General features: G+C 52.3%; 1 protein-coding gene across 1 annotated transcript in view; it reads left to right on the top strand.

Annotated features, from left to right (window-relative positions):
- The window catches only part of COL6A1 (collagen type VI alpha 1 chain), a 68,315-nt gene that overhangs the window by 18,559 nt on the left and 30,561 nt on the right, over window positions 1–19,195 (top strand). The window contains exons 12-20 of the mRNA XM_054043467.1: window positions 793–819; window positions 920–964; window positions 1,916–1,969; window positions 4,623–4,685; window positions 6,331–6,393; window positions 7,345–7,398; window positions 7,483–7,518; window positions 8,546–8,608; window positions 15,457–15,519. Coding sequence (XP_053899442.1) covers window positions 793–819; window positions 920–964; window positions 1,916–1,969; window positions 4,623–4,685; window positions 6,331–6,393; window positions 7,345–7,398; window positions 7,483–7,518; window positions 8,546–8,608; window positions 15,457–15,519 — 468 coding nt within the window. The remainder of the gene's footprint in view (window positions 1–792; window positions 820–919; window positions 965–1,915; window positions 1,970–4,622; window positions 4,686–6,330; window positions 6,394–7,344; window positions 7,399–7,482; window positions 7,519–8,545; window positions 8,609–15,456; window positions 15,520–19,195) is intronic.

The following is a 19,195-nucleotide window of genomic DNA, read 5'->3' as shown; positions in this document are numbered from 1 at the left end:
GTCTCCTGTGACAACTTCCCCCTTTGGCAGCATGACTAGGCTTTCTCCTGGAGACTGTAACGTGGCCTCCTCCACTGCCACTGCCAACACCGTGTCCTGGAGGGATCCATCAACTACATTTATCTACTTCTGTGCTCCTTTGTCAGCTTAGTGACTCTATGGTTGCTTCTCTCTCTCACACAAACACACACTGCTATGGGTGATTGGTTTCCCCTCACAACACTCACACCAGAAGGGCTTACCTCAGGGGAGTAACGAGAAGCAGGTTTTTCCTAGGCTCAGCAGAACTCTGACCCTGGCTGATTCAGCCCCAGTGGGGTCTGCATCTCCCAACATTGGCAAGTTGAGTGCGGGAGGTCCAGCACCACAACACAGCTGGGCATGTTGTCCTCACATTCCAGCAAGGCAAGACCAGAGGGACAGGCGCTTTAGGACTCCCCGCTGTGGAGTCAGGGGTGACTGGGGCTCTGAGAGCTGTAGTCCAGACTGATGATCCTTTCCATGAACTTTCAAGCCCAGCCTGCTGGGTGTTTGCCCACCCGTCATGTCTGCCCTCTTCTCCAGCGCCCTGCTAGGAGCAGCATGTTATCCGGGCAGTTGAGACAGAGACATTAGCGAGGGGAGGGGGAAAGCCCTGCCTCCTTTACTAGAGAAGAGGCAGGCCGACTTCGAAGGGGAGCTTTCATCCTCTGTCTCCCGTCCTTCCCGGTCAACTGGGCCAAGCCCACACATGGCCGGGAGGTGAACGTGACCTGTCTGCTGTCACTAACCTCTCCCCTCCTTTCCGGACAGGGCTCGCGAGGATCCAAAGGAGTTAAGGTGAGCTGCTGGGATTTTCCTATGACTTGGTGGGCCCTGATGGGGTGTGGAGCGTGCCGGAAAAGGTTTCTACACTGTTCTCTTGTTTCTCTCCACCCAGGGGGAGAAGGGCAGGCATGGCATTGACGGCATAGATGGCATGAAGGTGAGTCTCGTGCTTAGGGGCACAGCATGCTGGGAGTGCTGTCTGTGTACGTTGGTTACCATAGAGACATCTGTGGGCCAGGAGCCTGATGCTGGAAGGCCAGGAGGCTCTGTTTGACTCCAGGGCGTTTTGGGCTCCCCGTGCCCTTAGGGGTGGGGTCGTGGCACAGAGTGATTGGGGGCTGGGTGCAGGAACAGGCACTCATCTTGGGACCTGCAGTAAAGCCATACAACTACTGGGATGGGAGCAGCCAAGGAAGGGAGAAAGGTGAGGCAACTGCCTAGGCCTGACCTCCCCCCGACAGCACAGATCCCAAAGGAAGAAATCTGGCCTGAATCCAGCTGGGGATCCAACAGAGAGTTAATGCTTCAGGTGCTGAGGGCTCCTTTATGGATTCCCAGTGAGGGGCCTGTCACTAGGACAGGGCCTGGGCTGGGTGTCTCAGCTGTTCCCTGCCCCTCCGCCCCTCTCAGGAACAGTGCTCCCGGCTGTAGTCAGTTACTGTGCAGCCCATTACAGCTGTGTCTGGGCACATTGCATGATGTAAAGCAATTCATCAGCTCAGTGGCCTGCGTTCCCTGGCTGGCCCTCAGTCCCAAACTCCCACCCCTGGCCTGGGGATGGAGCCCCTCCTGCTGCCTTTGGGGAGGCAGGAGTTCTCCCAGGACTCCCTCCAGCACCGCTACCAGTAACACCCAGCTTTATCAGCAGCCGTCACTTCCTCCTCTCCAGCAGGGAGAGGGCTCGCTATTGGGACTCGGGCATGGGACTCCCGCCCAGTCCTCAAGCCAGCCAGCGCCCCTCTGTGCGGCCCCTAATCTGTCAGGGCTCGTCAGGGGAGGCTGCTGATCTGTGGAGGGGGCTCCGCAGCTATTACTGCCTTCATGTCCCATGGGCGCTGCCTGCTCACACAGCATGACCCCCATTGCCAGCCTTTTCCTTTCCTTCCAGGGGGAGAGTGGATTTTCTGGATTGCCAGGCTGCAAGGGATCACCAGGATTTGATGTACGTACTTGGCTGGTTTGCTTTTTGTTACAATAACGAATACAGCTTGATGTGGAGAGTGATAGAGCCTAGGGCTGGAAGTTGGGCAGACTGGCAACCAGTCAAAGAGAATCTCAAAGTGGGGGTGCCAGGAGCAGGGCACTATCATGGGGTGGGGTGTGGGGGGGGGGGGCAGCGCGAGGCACGATGGTGTTCCTCATCTCCTGCCTAGGACTGTGTGTGTTGTCTGGGGTCTTGAGAGAGCAGAAAAGGGGCTTTGTTGCCCCTTTAACCTTTGAGTTGTGACTGAATTGGCTAAGATGTGTGATTGTTAGCCATATTTGGGTGCTAGCTCTGTATGTCGCATTTGGGGCACTGGTCAAATTGGGCTGGTTTAAGATGATATTTGCTAGAGCGATCTGAGATTTGTGACTAGTGTGAAAGCCCAGAAATCACCCTGGTCAGACTACAAAACCTACCTGCCTGCAATAAAACCTTCTCTAGAGAGAGCAAGGAAGTCTAGCACGGGCCTAGTCTTCAGCTCGCAGTACACGAGCAAGGAATGACAGGGAAACACCTAATGTTTATTGGCACTGCAGCACCAGTCTCTGGCTTTCTCCAGAGCACAAGTCAGGTGTCTGAAATTCGGGGAATAGTTTGCAAGTCAGCAGAAAATACTGGCTCACCCAAGCCGCTGGGCGGTACAGGGGGTCTCTTCCACTGAAGGGACAGAACTCCTGCCAAGCTTTGTAATGCAGGAAAGGGTTAACGGTCTCAGCTGCAATGACCAATGGCCTCATTACAGCTGCTAGAGGTTTGAATTTGCAGATAATTCACATGACTAATTCCCTCCTATCTGTGGTGTTCTGGACAGTACAGTAGTAGTTGTAGAGGAAATTCCAGGAGTAACAGGGTTTTCTGGGGTGATTTGGCAGCTTTTCACCCAGAGGTCCTTCGTGTGTGGCTTTTGGGTTTTTAAACCATTATATATAGGCAAATCTACAAGCTCCTTGAGGTGAAATCCTGGCTGCACTGAGGTTGGTGGCAAAACTCCCATTGATTCAGCGGGGCCGTATTTCATACTTTGTATTTTTGTGAAAATGTGATTTGCTTGTAGTGAGAACCTTCTTATCGCAGTGTGGCTTGAAAGAAGTAATGTGGAGTGTAAGTTTGTCTGGGACTTTCTATGCCATTCATCACCACGGCGTCCAAGTAGTTGGTCAGCATTTTCAAATGTAAGCCTCAATCAAGATGGGCTGATATTCACAGCTGCTGAGCGTCTGCATCTCCCTTTGGTTTTAGCTAGAGTAGTGGATGCTCCGTCTTTTGATAGCCAGGACACTTTACTGAGATGGCCAAAGGCCCGATTCTGCAAATACCTATGCTTGTGGGTAAAGTTAGTCCCATGTGTGAGCATTCGCAAGACCGGACACTATATACTGATGGATTAAGGTCTCTAACTTTAGGGACTTAACTGAAAATTTTGACCGTAGAGTTTAATCAACAGAGAACCCCGACTGCTGAACAGAAATAGTCCAGCTAATCCTTTGATTATAATGGAACCTCCAAAGGAGATGATTCAGTCTGGCTATACTGTGTAGGTGTGAGCATTTCCTTCCTAGCTGAACACCTGTTTTGTAATAAATACATGCATCTTATAGCACTTCAGACCGTTGGAAATTTGCCAAGAAGAGTAATTTTATTAAAACAAAACTTTCAAAACCTAAGGCCTGAATAGTCCGATGTGCAAATCCTGTGCCTTGACTTTTCAGGTTACATCATTCATCACTCAGGGGGTTGTTATTCCACACCCACTGCTCTGCTTTTCTAGGAAGGGTGTTTCAGTGTGTGATACATTTTCAGTTGCTATACCTTAAATGTGAGTATTCACCCAGGAGGTGTCGTCCAAAATCAGATCAAATCATACCTCACTTGGTTGCAATTTATACAAACTGTGGCTTGTGCAGTTTCATTGGTGTACAGGCAGATTAAGTAATTAAAGGAAATCGTAAAATCAGAGTGAATTGTTCCACTGACGAATCTTGGGAAATGTTCAAGCCAGAAACAGTGTAACTAGGGTAGATCTTGATTCCCTCTTGTGTTTTGATTATGGGTCACCTAAAGATAATTGATCACAATGGAGTGGAGAGTGTATCCGTTCCATTTGATGGATTTAAGGGGTCAGGACCCCATTTTTTCTAAAAATTGTTAAATAACTACAAAATATAGCCTTTGCTTGTTCATTTCTGTGTGCCAAGTTATGTCAGTCTCTTAATTGTTCCATTGGCCAGAGGTTAGATGACCAGTTATTTCCCATCTGTTCATGGCACTGCACATTCTGCTTTATTGGCATTAATACAACATTCAAATTTAAACATTATCACTCGACTCCACCAATGAGGCTCAAAAGTGGCTTTGCTTTAATTTATTTTTAATTTCAAAAGCAAGTCAAGGTTTACAGCATTTTATAAGAAGACGCAGTGTCGGAATGTGACTCTCACAGCCCCAGAGATACCTAGCTCAAGAATACTTTAAACTTCCTCAATCCCTGTGTTTCTGACTAGTTTACTTATTCACCTCTTCATTTCGAGTCCCCAGATTGTGATAGGCTATTTAGTGACGCTTGAGAGGTTTGATTTTCTGCATATATTGACAATAGCCTGGTTTTTAATAGGGATTTCAAGGCCCTCCTGGACCTAACGGAGATCCTGGTGATTACGGACCCAAAGGAGCGAAGGTGAGCCATGAGTCACACCCGGGATTAAATCAGCCATGATACACCTCCAGCTTCCCTCTGTCAATGCTATGGGAGTTGCAGGGCACTCTGAGCTCTGCCCCTGCTAAATGTTAATGCCAGGAGGATGAAGTGAGAAGCCAGCACTAGAGTTGGAAATCATGCTCCTATTAACAGTAGACGGGCGGTACTGGCCTTCTTCTCTGCCTGCCATGTGGAAAGGGGATTTAATTGTTTAACAGAGTGTGAGGTGTCACTAATTGTTAAAGTTTCCTTGGCAAATCCATGTACCAAAATGAATAACGGTGCTGCAGCTCCTACTTCATTAAACAGAGTCACTGGCCAAAGATAATGGACTTCTGTCTAGATCAGTCGTTCAGACTGGTGATGAACACAATAAAACAGGTGTCTGGAGAGCTGCAAAATGGAAAATGTTATCATGGCATTAGGTCTTGTAAGTCTAGGTAACAAAAAGAATGCTATTGGCTGACATCGGATGAGTTCTGAAAGGGCTTAAAATGTCAGCTGTTAAACGTAGACTCTGTGGTTTGTAACTCACTTCGGAAAGGCCCGGACTGACACGGACTACTGGGGCCACCAAAAGGTTCTTAGAAGTTTATGGGGCATCGTGTTTCCTGTCAGAGGCTTAACTGGGCCGCTTTCAGCTCTGTGGCTCATGGCCCTGTGATTTAAAGAACAGAAATGTTTCCCAGCAGATGAAAGTGCAGCTGCAAATGTAAGGGGGATGTAATTTTGAAGCCCTGATATCATACTTGTCCCAAGGCTCTCTGTGTTCCTAGAAAATTTTCACCAGCTGAGCTGTTTCACCAGCTCTGAGGGTGGTCTCAGAGCTTCCTTTAATGAAATGTCTGCAGGGTGCAAAATGTGCTTGTCTGGTGTGCAGCAGTGTAATACTGCTGTGCTTTTCATGAAGATTAGTCTCCAGACCTTTGTTTCTGGAAGGTTCACACCATGGGGGCCAACCCAAAAGAGAGACTGAATAGTTGTGTGAATGTGGAGTCAACTCCCAACAAGAGACAAGGCATTTTCAGAAGACTGAGATTAATAGTTTGGGGCACAGAAGTCAGAATACATAGGCCACTGTGATGCATCACTTCCTCTGTTAGTGTTCAATTCCTTCACAGCTTTCCAAGCAACCTGAGATAGTAGCAGAGTGCGCAGAACAGCTCAGAATACACACAAGCAATCCCAGAATGCTTAGGGTCAGAGCAAAATGGATGCAGGGATGCAGAAGCCTTGTGGTTTCATAAAACCATCTCCTCATCTCTAAGATGCCTTCCTCCTCTGAGATGTATAAACCTGGCCGCTTCACAGCCTCGAGTGCAGATGGCTCAAAGTGGCGAATTCCCTTTGAGGTCAGCGAAGTCCCTTTGAGTAAATCTGCCCGGTTTAAATCCCTGTCATTGGGGCGGACAGTGCCCTAATGCTCTGTTACCCAGGGCTGAGCTCTCTGTGGCCAATGACAAAAATTGGTCTGACACATGAAGGAAAAATGGCTTTTGGTAAGAGCTGGGAGCTGGGTCTGGTTGCTTAAAGTTTGATACAACTAAACTCCAGGGTTCAAGATGGACCAGTGTGAGCTGGGAGTGGTGCTTTGTATTTATAACACCCTTTATCTTTTGTCAAGGGAGAACCTGGGGAGCCTGGGAACCCTGGCAGACCTGGGAAAGATGGAAACTCTGGAGACAAGGTAAACCACCTTAGCAACCAGACAGAGCACAGGGATTGAGGACAATCACCTCTGCCCCTGTTACTGCTGGCTAGGGCTGCCATGTAACTTCCAAGTAACTATACAGGAGCACCGCCAGCTTTTTTGCCACCCTAGGTGGCGGAAGGTCCCGCCCCCGAAATCCTGCCCCCGACAGAGGAGGCGGAAGGTCCTGCCCCCAAAATACCGAAGACGACCGAGGCGGCCGAAGATCCGTCTGCTGTGGTCACCGCCCCCCAAATGTTAGCGCCCTAGGCGACCACCTAGGTCGCCTAATGGGTTGCGCCAGCCCTGTACCTGTGCATGGCAAGGACAGTTCTCAGCCTTTGCTCTCTGGTTTTTCTAAAAATTCAAACTGAAAGGAAAAATTAATTGTTTTTTCACAACCCCAGGGGGTAATGTAACAGGACCTGCTGGCAGTGTGACCAGTGGGGAAATGTTTGGGTCTTTACACAGCTCCTCTCTGGGTCCAATGGTTAGCTGGTGGGGGGCGGTGTCTTATCAGTGGGGCTATATGGCCTGGCCTTCATCCCCAGAATGCTTATGCTAGTGTGTCACGGTCCTCAGCCGAGGAGCCCCATTACACGTGAGTGAGGTTAAGCCCATGCATAAGTATTTACAACAGCAGGGCCGTAACCAGGGACGCTGGCACAATTTGTACAGTGGGGGTGCTGAGAGCCATTGGACCAAACTGTAAACTCGGGATATGGTGGAAATCACTTCAAACCGGGGGGTACGACAGCACTCCTAGTTCCAGCACCTATGGCCTTAACCCTTTCAATCTGAAAGAGAAGACTTCAACCAGCCGTATTGCTTTCTCTGAAGAATAGATCGACTGTGTAGTCTGCAGCTGTGTTACTAGTGCACAGCTAGTTTGTTACTCCTGACCCCTGTGATTGATCTTGTTTGCTTGTGTCTGATTTGCCTGTTTAGGGACAAGCTGGCAGTCCTGGTGGCCCTGGACAGAAAGGGGAGTTGGGGGATGAGGTGAGTCATGTGTGCGCCTGCATTTGGCTGATTTGATTTGCTGGGACTTTCGACTGTATTAACACTGTTTTTATGTCTGTGTAGGGAGCTCCAGGCCCAGTTGGCCCATCTGGAGAAAGGGTAAGAGCGCCCTGCTATACTATACTTCTGGGTCACAAGCCAGGGCGGGAGGGGGGCCCAGGCATGTCTGGGCTTGGCTACCCATCAGAGGGGCTGAGGTAACTAAGGCGTGAGCATGGCTGAGAATGGCTGGGGAGCCCTCCGAGCGCATCCTTTCCAGCAGCTCCCTGCACTTAGCCTGCTCCGAGCCCTGGGAGTTCTGCGGCTAAGTCAGGCCGTTCTTTGGGGGCGACCTGGGAGCGTTTGTTTAAAACCCTTGCGTTCAAATCTGTCCCAAAGTAACACGGATGGAATAGGCCGGAATCTGGCCACACATTCCTCCATCGCCTCATTTAGAAACCTATTCAAACAGAGGTTAACTCTCCTCCTCTCCCTACTGGCTGAGCAAAGCACTGTTTCTAGTTTATGTATTGCTGTGTTCGTGTGTTGTAATGGTACACATGCGAGTGCATTAATGCAGTTATAACCTTGTGCCCCATGATCCTCAAAGCCGAGGGAGCCATTGCTACTGCTGTTGTACCAGCGCTGGCCAGGCCGCTGTGCAAACAGCCAGGCGTTGCTCTGAGGAGTTCGCAGTCTGAAGTGGGGGGGGGGTACGGTAGTCGCTCACAGATGATAGACTAGGAACCATGGATATATCTGCATAATGAGCTGGATTATTTCTCCTGTGGGAGGAGGCTCTGGGGGAGGAAATCTGTGGAGACACCTCCCCCCCTTTGTTGTTCCATCAGAGGATGGGGATTTGGACCCATCTCCAAACCTGGTAGATATCCAGGTATGAGGGGGGTCTTGCCATCCTCACTGGGGCCCTGTGCTCTGCCCCAGCTGTGCCCCCCCCCCCCCTTGGCAGTTCCTCCAGCTCCTGCTGGCTGCAGTGGCCTGTGTGAGGTGAGGAGAGGGGGGTGTGGTGTTATTCACATGTGGTCGAGGGCTGGGTTGTCATGGGCCCCTGTGATCCCGCCAAGTGATGCAGCGTGTCCTCGTGCGCAGCAGATTCTGGACATGCACTCTTTTTCTTTCTAAACAGGGAGACAAAGGAGAACGAGGGCCACTGGGCACCCCCGGCACTCGTGGGCCCAAAGGAGACAAGGTAACTACTCGCGTGCACACAGCTGTGCCTCGCTCCTGGCTGGCTGGGCTCGCCACATCTGCTTCGGCACAAAGGCACTAACCTGGACAGGAATGGAGCTGAAATGTGCTCCCAGCCTCCAGTCCCCACCGGACTGTGGCCAGTCCTGCAGTCCTGTCCCATGCCAAGCTCCCGCTGACTCCACTGGGTGTTATGAGAGCCACAAGGCTGCATGCCCGGCACCCTGCTGCCTGTCACCTACCCATCTGTTCCTGCCGTGACTCTGTCAGCGCCAGCATGCACTGCCATGGCCCTCGCTTCAGTGGGCTGCAGCGTGAGACTCCCAGGGACAGAACCAGGGTGGGGGGAAGGGGCTGTGCAAAGCTGGCTTCATATCCCTTCATCGCTTGGGCGTTCTAGGCTCCCAGCCCTGCCAGCACAGAGGAGCACAGCTCGGCAGTTCCCAGGGGAATGGGGCTGGGGCAGGCAGAAGAGGAAGGTAGTGATGTGGTAAAACCCCTCCAGCTGCAGAATTGCCTCTGGCTCCTCCATGGCTACTTGTGTGAAGTGAGCTACCTGCGAGCAGCTGGCGCATGGCTGGCTGGGAGGGAAGGAGGCATCACGTTCCCCTTCCCAGGGGACACGCCTTACCTGCTAAAAGCCAGGGCTGGTGACAGCTGCTCAGAGGCACAGATACCTCCCAGGCACTGCTGAGGTGTCTGGGTATGTCATGGGCGGCCGCCCCCCGGCAGCCCCGCAGAGTGCAGAGCCATGCTGGCTGCTCCAGGAGGCGGGATTCATGGCGCAGGTGACAGGAAACGCTGGCCATGCTCTCTGTTCCTGCCCTCCCCGTCTCCGGGAAGCTACTGTTGCAAAGGCCCCCGCCATATGCAGAACAGCCCTCCCCTTTCCCACACTGGGATGGCTCATCTTTGTCAGGGTTGGGGTAGGGAACGCCCGAACCTGTCTCAGGCCCAACCAACCTGAACCTGACCTGAGAGTGTTGAGTCCTTTTCAGACCCGACCCACCTCCCCCCCCCGAATCTGTATCAGCGCTGTGCCTCATCCTCGGGGCTCGGCCTGGTGCCGGCTACCCACTCCCCAAGCCCAATGCCGCGACCCATCTCCTGCTCTGGTGGTGGCTGTGTGCCCCGCTCCTGCCAGCCCCTGCCCCTGCTGTGCTGCGTGTGCATCAGCACACTCGCTCCACTGCACCCAGCTGCTCCCACACCGACCTCACAGGCCAGGGGAGGGGATCAGAGACAGCCTGGGTTGTTTCCCAACATGAGCCGAGCCTGACAGGTGTAGTTGGGCCCGGCTGGGTTTCAAGGCTCTGAACTGAAATCCCTCCCAGCGTGGTAATGATAGCGTGGGAGGAGGCCGCCGAGAAGCTGCTCTGGTGGGAGGAACTTGTGGCTAAGTGTAGAAAAGTCTCCATTCTCCATTGCAGCGAGGAGCCAGCCTGGGGCAGGAATGTTACTGCAACCCCTAGCTCGGAGCCAATAAGTAAACAATGACCCTGTGGGAAAGAGCTTCCCAAAAGCAAGGGAAAGGGCGAGAGAGATGAGCCCCAGCCTTGGTCTGACTCTCCATGCCCTTCCCGGGGGCTGCGGAGCCATGGCAGAGGGGCTAGAAAATAAATGGCTTAACGTTTTCGCACTGTATTAGCAACAAGCTGGTGCTTTAGCTTCATGAGTTTGCTGCTTCAGAGCTATTTGGAGGGCGAGTCTTTGCTAGCTGTGCCGGTGTGCAGGGGCACTGCAGTCTCCGGGTACGTGTGACTCAGCAGGGAGTGGGTGGATGGTGCTGATCTGGGGGTGGGGAGCAGGAAAATGTGTGTGTGCAGGAGAGGGGGATATGTCACTCGGCTCCCCTTTAATAAGGGCTTGAGCGCCTTACGTGGGCTAGGAGCCAGTAGGAAAGTATCCGTGTGTCTGCCGCAGGGTGACTCATCCAGCAGGCTCCTTGGAGCACTGGGCAGGCAACGGCACTCTGTTGTCCAAAACCAACAGGCTGCAAACCTGGGCGCTGGCACGGGTCATGCCAGGCGGGGGGGATGTACAGTTGCTTTGAGAGGTGTGGGTGATGAGGAATAGGGACAGCACCAGCAGGACATACTGTTCTAGCTTCCCGCTGACGGATTCCCATCTGTCCAGTCACTCCCTGTTGCCCACAAGACGGCTGTGCTACGGGGCAGCCAGAGCACTAGTGGGCCGTGCTCACCCTACATGAAACCCCCCGCGAAGCGCCGACCCACACGGTGCGCAGAGTCAGACCTGCCTTCGGTGGAACCCGCTCACTTTGCCCACGGGGCTGAGCCCCTTTAAAACCCAGTGCAAAGTAACCTGCTAAAGCGTCCCAGGGGAGCAGTGTCCGCACCAGCAAACTGACCGCCTGTTGTGCGCAGTGGATTGCTAGTGTGGTATTAGGGTGGGGAGGAGAGGGGGGTCTTTCAATCAATCTCCTTTGTTTTGCCTTTATTCCCGGTACCCCAGCTCCTTCTGCTGCCCCAAACCTAGGCTCTAAACACCAATCCACTTTCAACAGCTGAAGTCACCAAGTGAGTCACTTCCCAAAGGACCTGTCCGTCACCCATAGCTCCCTGTGCTTCTCCTGCTCTGGGTCTCCTGTCGACCCCTTCCTCGCCCATGTCATCTGCCAGCGCTGCTGCCCACACCTTGGCCCTCCGCTTTGCACTCAGCGAGTGTAGGAACAGCCCCACAAAGCCGCGGGCAGAGCCAAGAATTCCAGGGTTAAGTTACTGCCTCTGGTCAGTATGGCGTGGTTTGCTATACTGGACATGGGGATCATCCATCCACACAGCAGAGAGCTGAGCAACTCCCGATGGGCCGGGCAAGCCATTGCCCGTGGTTCTGACTGGCAGAGCGTCCCAGCCAGGAGGATCTCCCAAAACCTGAGCGGATTTGCCAGCATCTTAGGGCCATCTCTTTCCCTCTGCCGTACGGCAGGGAGGACAGCAAGGGTGTCCTGAGGATGTGACACTGGGGCTGGATGGAGGAGGGGGGCAAAGGCTGCTAAAGGCCATGCGTGCCCCAACATGGAGCCACTGACAGCCCCTCTGGGAGACTCCAGGTGATTCTGAATGTGCCCCATTTGGGAAGGTGGCCCAACTAGAGGGGGAATAGAGGAGTTATGGGGTTGCTGCCGTAAGCAGCAGGCTCCTTAGCCCAGTCTCACTCATTTCTGCATCAACTCTGCACTCAGAGGTGGAAGCCACCTGATGAGAGAGCCAAAGGCATCACAAGAAGCCAGTCCTGCTACCAGACGGAGTCCTGCTACCACTGCCTGTGGGGGGCTACTGCTGGTGCATGAGCGGTCAGTGTCCATGGGGTCAGGGCTGGGATTTCCTGCCGATCCTTAGGGCCTGGGCACTTGCCATAGAATCGTACAAGGCAGGGCTGGAAGAAACCTTGAGAGGCATGACCAAGGAAACCTAGACCATCCCTGAGAGCTGTTTGTGCAGCCTATTCTTCAAAACCTCCAATGAAGAGCATTCCACAGCCTGCCTGGCCCAGAGCTTAGCTACCCGGAGAGTTAGAAAGTGTCTCCTAATTTCTAACCTAAACCTCCCTTGCTGCAGAACAAGCCGATTACTTCTTGTCCTGCCTTAAATGGACATTGAGAACCACTGATCACCATCCTCTTTATAACAGACCTTAACACATTGGAAGATTAAAAACTTTCCTAAAGTGTGGCACACAGAACTGGACACACTACTCCAGCTGAGGCCTCACCAGCACAGAGCGTGGGACAGTCACCTCCCGTGACATCCATACGACTCTCCTGTTAATATACCCCTGAGTGATATTAGCCTTTTTCACAACTGCATGACATTGTTAACTCATGTTCCATGGTGATCCACTAGATCCCCTAGAACCTGTTCAGCAGTACAAACACCTAGCCAATCATTCCCCATTTTGTAGTTGTGCGTTTGATTTTTCCCTACTAAGTGAAGTGCTTTGCACTTGTCTTTGTTGAATTTCATCTTGTTGATTTCAGACCAATTCTCCAATTTGTCAGGGTCATTTTGAATTCTGCTCCTGTCCTCCAAAGTGCTTGCAACCTTCCCTCCCCTCCCCCCATGTGGTGTCATCTGCACATTTGATAAGCATACTCTCATCTCCATTATCAAAATAATTAATAACAAATAATGATCAGACCCAGACCCAGGACTGACCCCTGTGGGATCCCACTAGAAACAATCTCCCAGTTTGACAGCAAACCATAGATAACTGCTCTCAACCAGTTGTGCGCCCACCGTACAGTAAATTCATCTGCTGACATTTCCCTAGTTTGCTGATAAGAATGTCACATGGGACTGTGCCTTGCCAGCTGCCATGATGCCTCCCATGAATAGGTCTAATGTTGGGCTTTCCCAAGACACTTAAAGATCCATTTCTTCCTTCCCTCTGGGGCGAGCTAGGAAAGCTTTATGCAGCTCTTATCATCTCCACCAGCTAGACATGGTAACTTCTTTCTCATATCGCACCTCTGCTCTGATGTTATCGTGACTGACAGCAAGAGAATGCAAACTGGTATGCACCCTGCTGCACTGAGTATTGGCACTAGAAGCCATTAGCATGGTAGAGATCGACCTGGCGTTATAGACATGCAGGGTGGGGCGTGTACAGAACAGCACAAAGGAAACTTTGTGAGGTTCTCTAGTCCTGCTTGTTGTTGGAAAATGCCAAAACTGTAATTTCCTGTTTACATATTGTGTCCTGGGAACAGCAGCCCCACTGTCTGTTGTTTGCAAGGCAGATGTGCATTAGAATGAAGCCACAATACGGCTTTGGAATGAAACTGTTAAGAAAGAGGCGGAGGCGAATTTCCAAGGCTCTGTTCTGGCTTGAGGGATGAGCGCATTGCCAGAAACGTCTCCATCAGTATTCAGGACCTTCATGTTATGGTTTATATTTACTGCTTGGCACTGCCCTATGGAAGCATCTAGCTAGCAAACAATGGCTTTATTGCTCTTCATTTTATAGACCCCCGACCTCTAGCCATCAGGCAAGGTTGTGAGTAAGGTATAAAAGCGATGGAAGATTTAGTTTTTACAATGTGCCAATGCTTAGTGTGGCTCAGCCAGGCTGAGGGAATGCATGGCTCAAAGAAGGCTATGAAAGCATGGAAGGGTGGTGGGGCTGGCAGATCTCAGGGCGGAGGCGAGTATGCCCAGTGGCTGTTGCTGCTGGGCTCACGAAGCACACAGCTGAGGGACAATGTGCTGTGTGTGGGAGCGGAGCTAGCTTAGCGTTGCAGAGAACTGGCTATTTGCCTACATGGCTCTGAATTCACAGTGAGACCTTGGGGATGAGGCATTTCCTGACTGTTCAGAGCTACACGTTGCAACCTCACCCCTGCTAAGCTCCTTTCTTGGTGTGGCGTATTCGGGCACGGCCAGTCAGAGCGTAGGGATGGCAGTTTCTGGGCTTTCTCTATAGTGTTCTCCCTTATGCAATGCCCTGCACTGTGGTTAGTCGTGGGGGGTCTGACTTGCAGAACCACGGTGCGAGGTTTCCTCACTAACTGGGCAGTCTGGGACTCCCTGATGCTGGCCCCTATCACAGAGCGCTTTGAAAGCAGCAATGCTAGACTCAAGGGTTCAATGCTAAAGGCACATCTGCCCAAGGGCCCAGGGTTTCCATTCACAGGTGTGCTGAGCGGGGCTCTCCAAAGCAGGACAGAGAGATGTCCAGCTCCAGCACATCATCCATTTCAGCTGTAGGAAAAGCTCTGGAAGTTTAACAGTACCAAGTTCCCTGGAGAATCCCGGCTTCCTGTGTCCAGTCACCGCCTCTCTCCCCCGCTCCAGCGAGCCCTGGCAGTCTGTACAGCCAACAGGTGTGAGGAAGGGGACGTTAAGGGAGAAATGTGGAGATCCTGGCCCTTTAAAAGCAGGAGGCGATGAGCCATTTCATGGCTGCCCCCTTGGCATTGCAGGCACCCCCCATCCCAGTATCCTCCACAGGGATTGTTCCTGGCCTTTGCTCCCCGGAATTCCTTTTCACCAAGCCAGGCCAGTTAGCAGATACATTTCCAGTCTCTCTGCTCCTGCTCCTGCTCCTTGCTCAACACTGCAACCGGGCCAATTCCTATCCCCACCCCCCTTTTCGGAGCACAAAGTCCCTAAAGCACCTGGCAATAGCCCGGAATGGGCGGAGTTGGGAAGCCCTGTGCACAGCTCCACAGCACACATCTTTCCAAAGCAGAGCTGAGGTTAGCGCCCAGTTTGGAAAGAAGGACCCCAGCTCTGCTCTCTGTGTGCATGCAGTGATAGAAGTATCTTGTCAGTGTGCAATGCAGGGCACCCACCGAACAGTGGGGAGAGAGGTTGGGCAGATACCTTGGCTTGACTTTATGATCATTGAGGAAGGGACCACATCTTCATAGATGTTTATACAGCCCCTAGCACAGAGGGGCCTGATCCTGACTGGGGACAAGGGCTGCCGTTGCCATACTCATTGACAATGCTAAATGAAACTTCACGTGAGTCATTAAGGCAAAGATGGGCCCAAACCAAAACATCCCTGTACTTGGGAGAGCTTGGCTCTCAATCCATTCTGATATTCCCATTTGAACCCCATTTGCTGATACTCAACCCTGCATGCAAACTCCCCGGAGCACTAGCTAATTTCCCACCTGATCTTTGTGACTTGGACCCATCTCGCTGGATGGCTAATGATCCAAGGTGCTTTGCGTGTGGCTAAAGGTCTGCTTTCTGCAATGCTCCCTTTTCTGCCCACCTGTGCCGCTTTGCTCTCTCTGTCTCTCTGCTGCCCAGCACCTGCAGGACTCTCAGCTTCCAAAGTGTCTCCTTGAGTTATATATTGTTTCTGCCTTTTCAGGGTGATCTTGGCCCACAAGGTGACCAAGGACGGGAAGGACTGCTCGGAGAGCCCGGAGCCCCGGTAAGAACACGACTGCTCCGTCCCCCTGGGCAGGGGGGGAATGGGGAGCTTGTTCGAATCAGACAGGGATGTGGCTAGAGATGGTGTGCACCCGGCCTTTCCTTTCCAGCCTGGACACATGCCCCCAAGAAGAGGGACAGTGGGAGGGGTGCATGCCAGAGTCCAGGACCTGGGCAAGCCTAGAAAACGGAGAGTTGGCTGGCTGTTTGGGACTGAGAAAATTCCACGTCGTTTCCTCCTCCCAGTGGAAACAGGCGCCAGCAAGTCAGTCCGGCAGATTTGGAAACCTACAGATCTGAACAGCAGCGGTGACAGAATGCTAAGCCTTAGGGCGAGACCTAGGTCCTCTTAGTCACCTGAGTCAGTGGGCTACTGGGGGGAGCATGATTTGACCCCTGCATTGTGGTCTAGAGCCCTGCGTCTTTACATGGTCTGTTGTAAAGCATGCCCAGTTCGAGGGCTCCTTTCCAGAGTGCGCTTCCAGTAATTCTGCTCCTCCCATCACCAAAGCTGTGTGCGCCACGGTCGCGAGAAGGGGAAGCTGCAGGGCCCAGAACAGTTTGATGTGGGAACGAGGACATTTCTACGGAGACTCCCCCTCCCCCAGCAGGAAGCAGCTCTGGCTGTCTCCACGAAGGGTGGGCAGGCACTGAAGACGAGTGTGGGTGCTGTGCTGCTAGCCGAGTTTCACCGAATGCTGCTTCCCCTCCCCTTCGGAGCTCTTACCGCTCTGTGCTAGCTGGCTCCCGGGGGCCCAAACATCCCCCAAATCATCGACAAGGAGGGCACCCCCATGCTGATCTCCCCACCCTGCCTTTCATGCTCCCCCAGGGCATCAGCCTCCGTCCTGCACTTGCTGCCCTTAGCTGGGAGGGTTTGGGGGGGCAGGCAAGGAGGAGGCCCCAGGGCAGGGCGTGTGGAAACTCACCTAGGCCCCACTGCACTCGCCCTGCCATGTTCAGCCCTAGTTTGGCAAACTCCAACGGGAGGATTAAGGCAGGTGTTTATTTTTGTCACCACGCACACTGATCCCTGCCCTTCGTGAATACAGCCAACCCAGTCCCGAGCCTCTCTGCTTCAATCCACTGAACACTGAAAGAGCCCTTCGCCCCCACCCGTTGCTGTGTGCTGCCCCAGCCATGCCCCGGGAGCCCAGTTGCAGCAGAGTGCCCCGAGCCTGGCGGGAAGCCCCACTCCTGTGCGGGGACCCACCTCCAGCTCCTTGTCCAAGCCCTTCAGCCCCAGCAAACTGCCACGCTTTAATCCCCCCTAGCTCGTAACACTGACCTGAGCTGCCATGAACTGCAGATACACCCGAGCCCCCGGGCCAAATGGCAAACAGCCACTAGAACAATAGCTCACCAGGGCTTCAGCTCTGAGCGACGGGGCCAGAGGACACGCTGTCCTCTGCCCAAGTTAGGGGGAGGCTAACTCGGCTGGACCCAAGATACAGCTCGGCGATGTTACAGAAATTCCCAAGTGGTTGGAATACGACTCCTACATACAATTGGTTCACCCCCACGGCAGCGACAGAGATAAGGCAGCACCCGAATCCATAAGAACATAAGAATGGCCGTACCGGGTCAGACCAAAGGTCCATGTAGCTCAGTATCCTGTGTACCGACAGTGGCCAATGCCAGGTGCCCCAGAGGGAGTGAACCAACAGGCAATGATCAAGTGATCTCTCTCCTCCCATCCATCTCCACCCTCTGACAAACAGAGGCTAGGGACACCATTCCTTACCCGTCCTGGCTAATAGCCATTAATGGACTTAACCACCATGAATTTATCCAGTTCTCTTTTAAACGCTGTTATAGTCCTAGCCTTCACAACCTCCTCCGGTAAGGAGTTCCACAAGTTGACTGTGCGCTGCGTGAAGAAGAACTTCCTTGTATTTGTTTTAAACCTGCTGCCTATTAATTTCATTTGATGATCCCTAGTTCTTGTATTATGGGAATAAGTAAATAACTTTTCCTTATCCACTTTCTCCACATCACTCATGATTTTATATACCTCTATCATATTCCCCCTTAGTCTCCTCTTTTCCAAGCTGAAGAGTCCTAGCCTCTTTAATCTCTCCTCATATGGGACCCGTTCCAAACCCCTAATCATTTTAGTTGCCCTTTTCTGAACCTTTTCTAGTGCCAGTATATCTTTTTTGAGATGAGGAGACCACATCTGTACTCAGTATTTGAGATGAGGGCATACCATCGATTTATATAAGGGCAATAATATATTCTCAGTCTTATTCTCTATCCCCTTTTTAATGATTCCTAACATCCTGTTTGCTTTTTTGACCGCCTCTGCACACTGCATGGACATTTTCAGAGAACTATCCACGATGACTCCAAGATCTTTTTCCTGACTTGTTGTAGCTAAATTAGCCCCCATCATATTGTATATATAGTTGGGGTTATTTTTTCCAATGTGCATTACTTTACATTTATCCACATTAAATTTTATTTGCCATTTTGTTGCCCAATCACTTAGTTTTGTGAGATTTTTTTGAAGTTCATCACAGTCTGTTTTGGTCTTAACTATCTTGAGCAGTTCAGTATCGTCTGTAACTTTTGCCACCTCACTGTTTACCCCTTTCTCCAGATCCTTTATAAATAAGTTGAATAGGATTGGTCCGAGGACTGACCCTTGGGGAACACCACTAGTTACCCCTCTCCATTCTGAGAATTTGCCATTAATTCCTGTCCTTTGTTCACGGTCTTTTAACCAGTTCTCAATCCATGAAAGGACCTTCCCTTTTATCCCTTGACAACTTAAATCCGGGGCTGCCAGGGGCCAGGTAACTGGTGCAGGCCAGGTCTGCACTAAACCATGCCCTGGTTGCCATGGCCCCAGTGGCCTATTGCATCAACCCAGTGCCCGGTGGGTAGGAACGTCTGGGACATGCCCCAGGGTGCTTGGTGGCTCTGTTGTGCCAGCATCATTCAGGCAAAGGGGCCCCGGGGAATCTGGCTTTGAGGGGCTAACCCTGCCCCTGCGCTCTGGTGTGGGGTGTGAGGTAGGTCTGTGGGGACAGGGAGCACAGCTGCTTCCACACCAGCCTCCTCGTCTCCCCCAGAGCCTGTGCTCAGAGCGCCGAGATCCCCCCAGAGGCACTGCAGAGTGCCCTGCCCCCAGTGCAGAGTTTAATTGAAGGCAGCCGCATGGAAAGCCGAAGCGCGGGTGCTGGCATCGGAACTGGTCTGTAACTCGGTGCCAGCCACAGCTTGAGTCCTGGGAGGGGGACATTTTGTGCTGATGCTGGGCACTGAATCCAGTTTGCAGTGGGATGCCACTGGGCCAGACCCTGACATCCTTAACTGAGCCAAGCCCCTGCTGCAGCCAAAGCATTTAACTCTCCGAGGGCGGCAGGATCTGGCCGGCTGATGGCTCTCCATTACACAGCTCTGCGCTGTCGCTCGTCTGGAAAGGGTTTGGGTACAGGAGAGACTGTGGTTGTAGAAAAGCAATTTGTTTTTATGAGCATTTATGGTATTTCCCCTGTGCTGGCTGAGACTCTTTGCAAAGGCGTTTGCCAAGAGCAGCCATTTCAAAGGGCTCCGAAGTGCTTGCCTGTACCTCCCCCACCTCCAGCCACGCTGCAGCAAGAGACCTGGCCCAGCCGGGCTTTGCCTCTTCCCCTCCCCGTATTTTATTTTTTCGAAATAAAGCAGGAAGA

The sequence above is a fragment of the Malaclemys terrapin genome, chromosome 11, assembly GCF_027887155.1.
Source record: "Malaclemys terrapin pileata isolate rMalTer1 chromosome 11, rMalTer1.hap1, whole genome shotgun sequence".
Taxonomy (NCBI): domain Eukaryota; kingdom Metazoa; phylum Chordata; order Testudines; family Emydidae; genus Malaclemys; species Malaclemys terrapin.
Note: the sequence above shows the minus strand (reverse complement) of the source record. Positions and strands in the feature narration are given on the sequence as shown.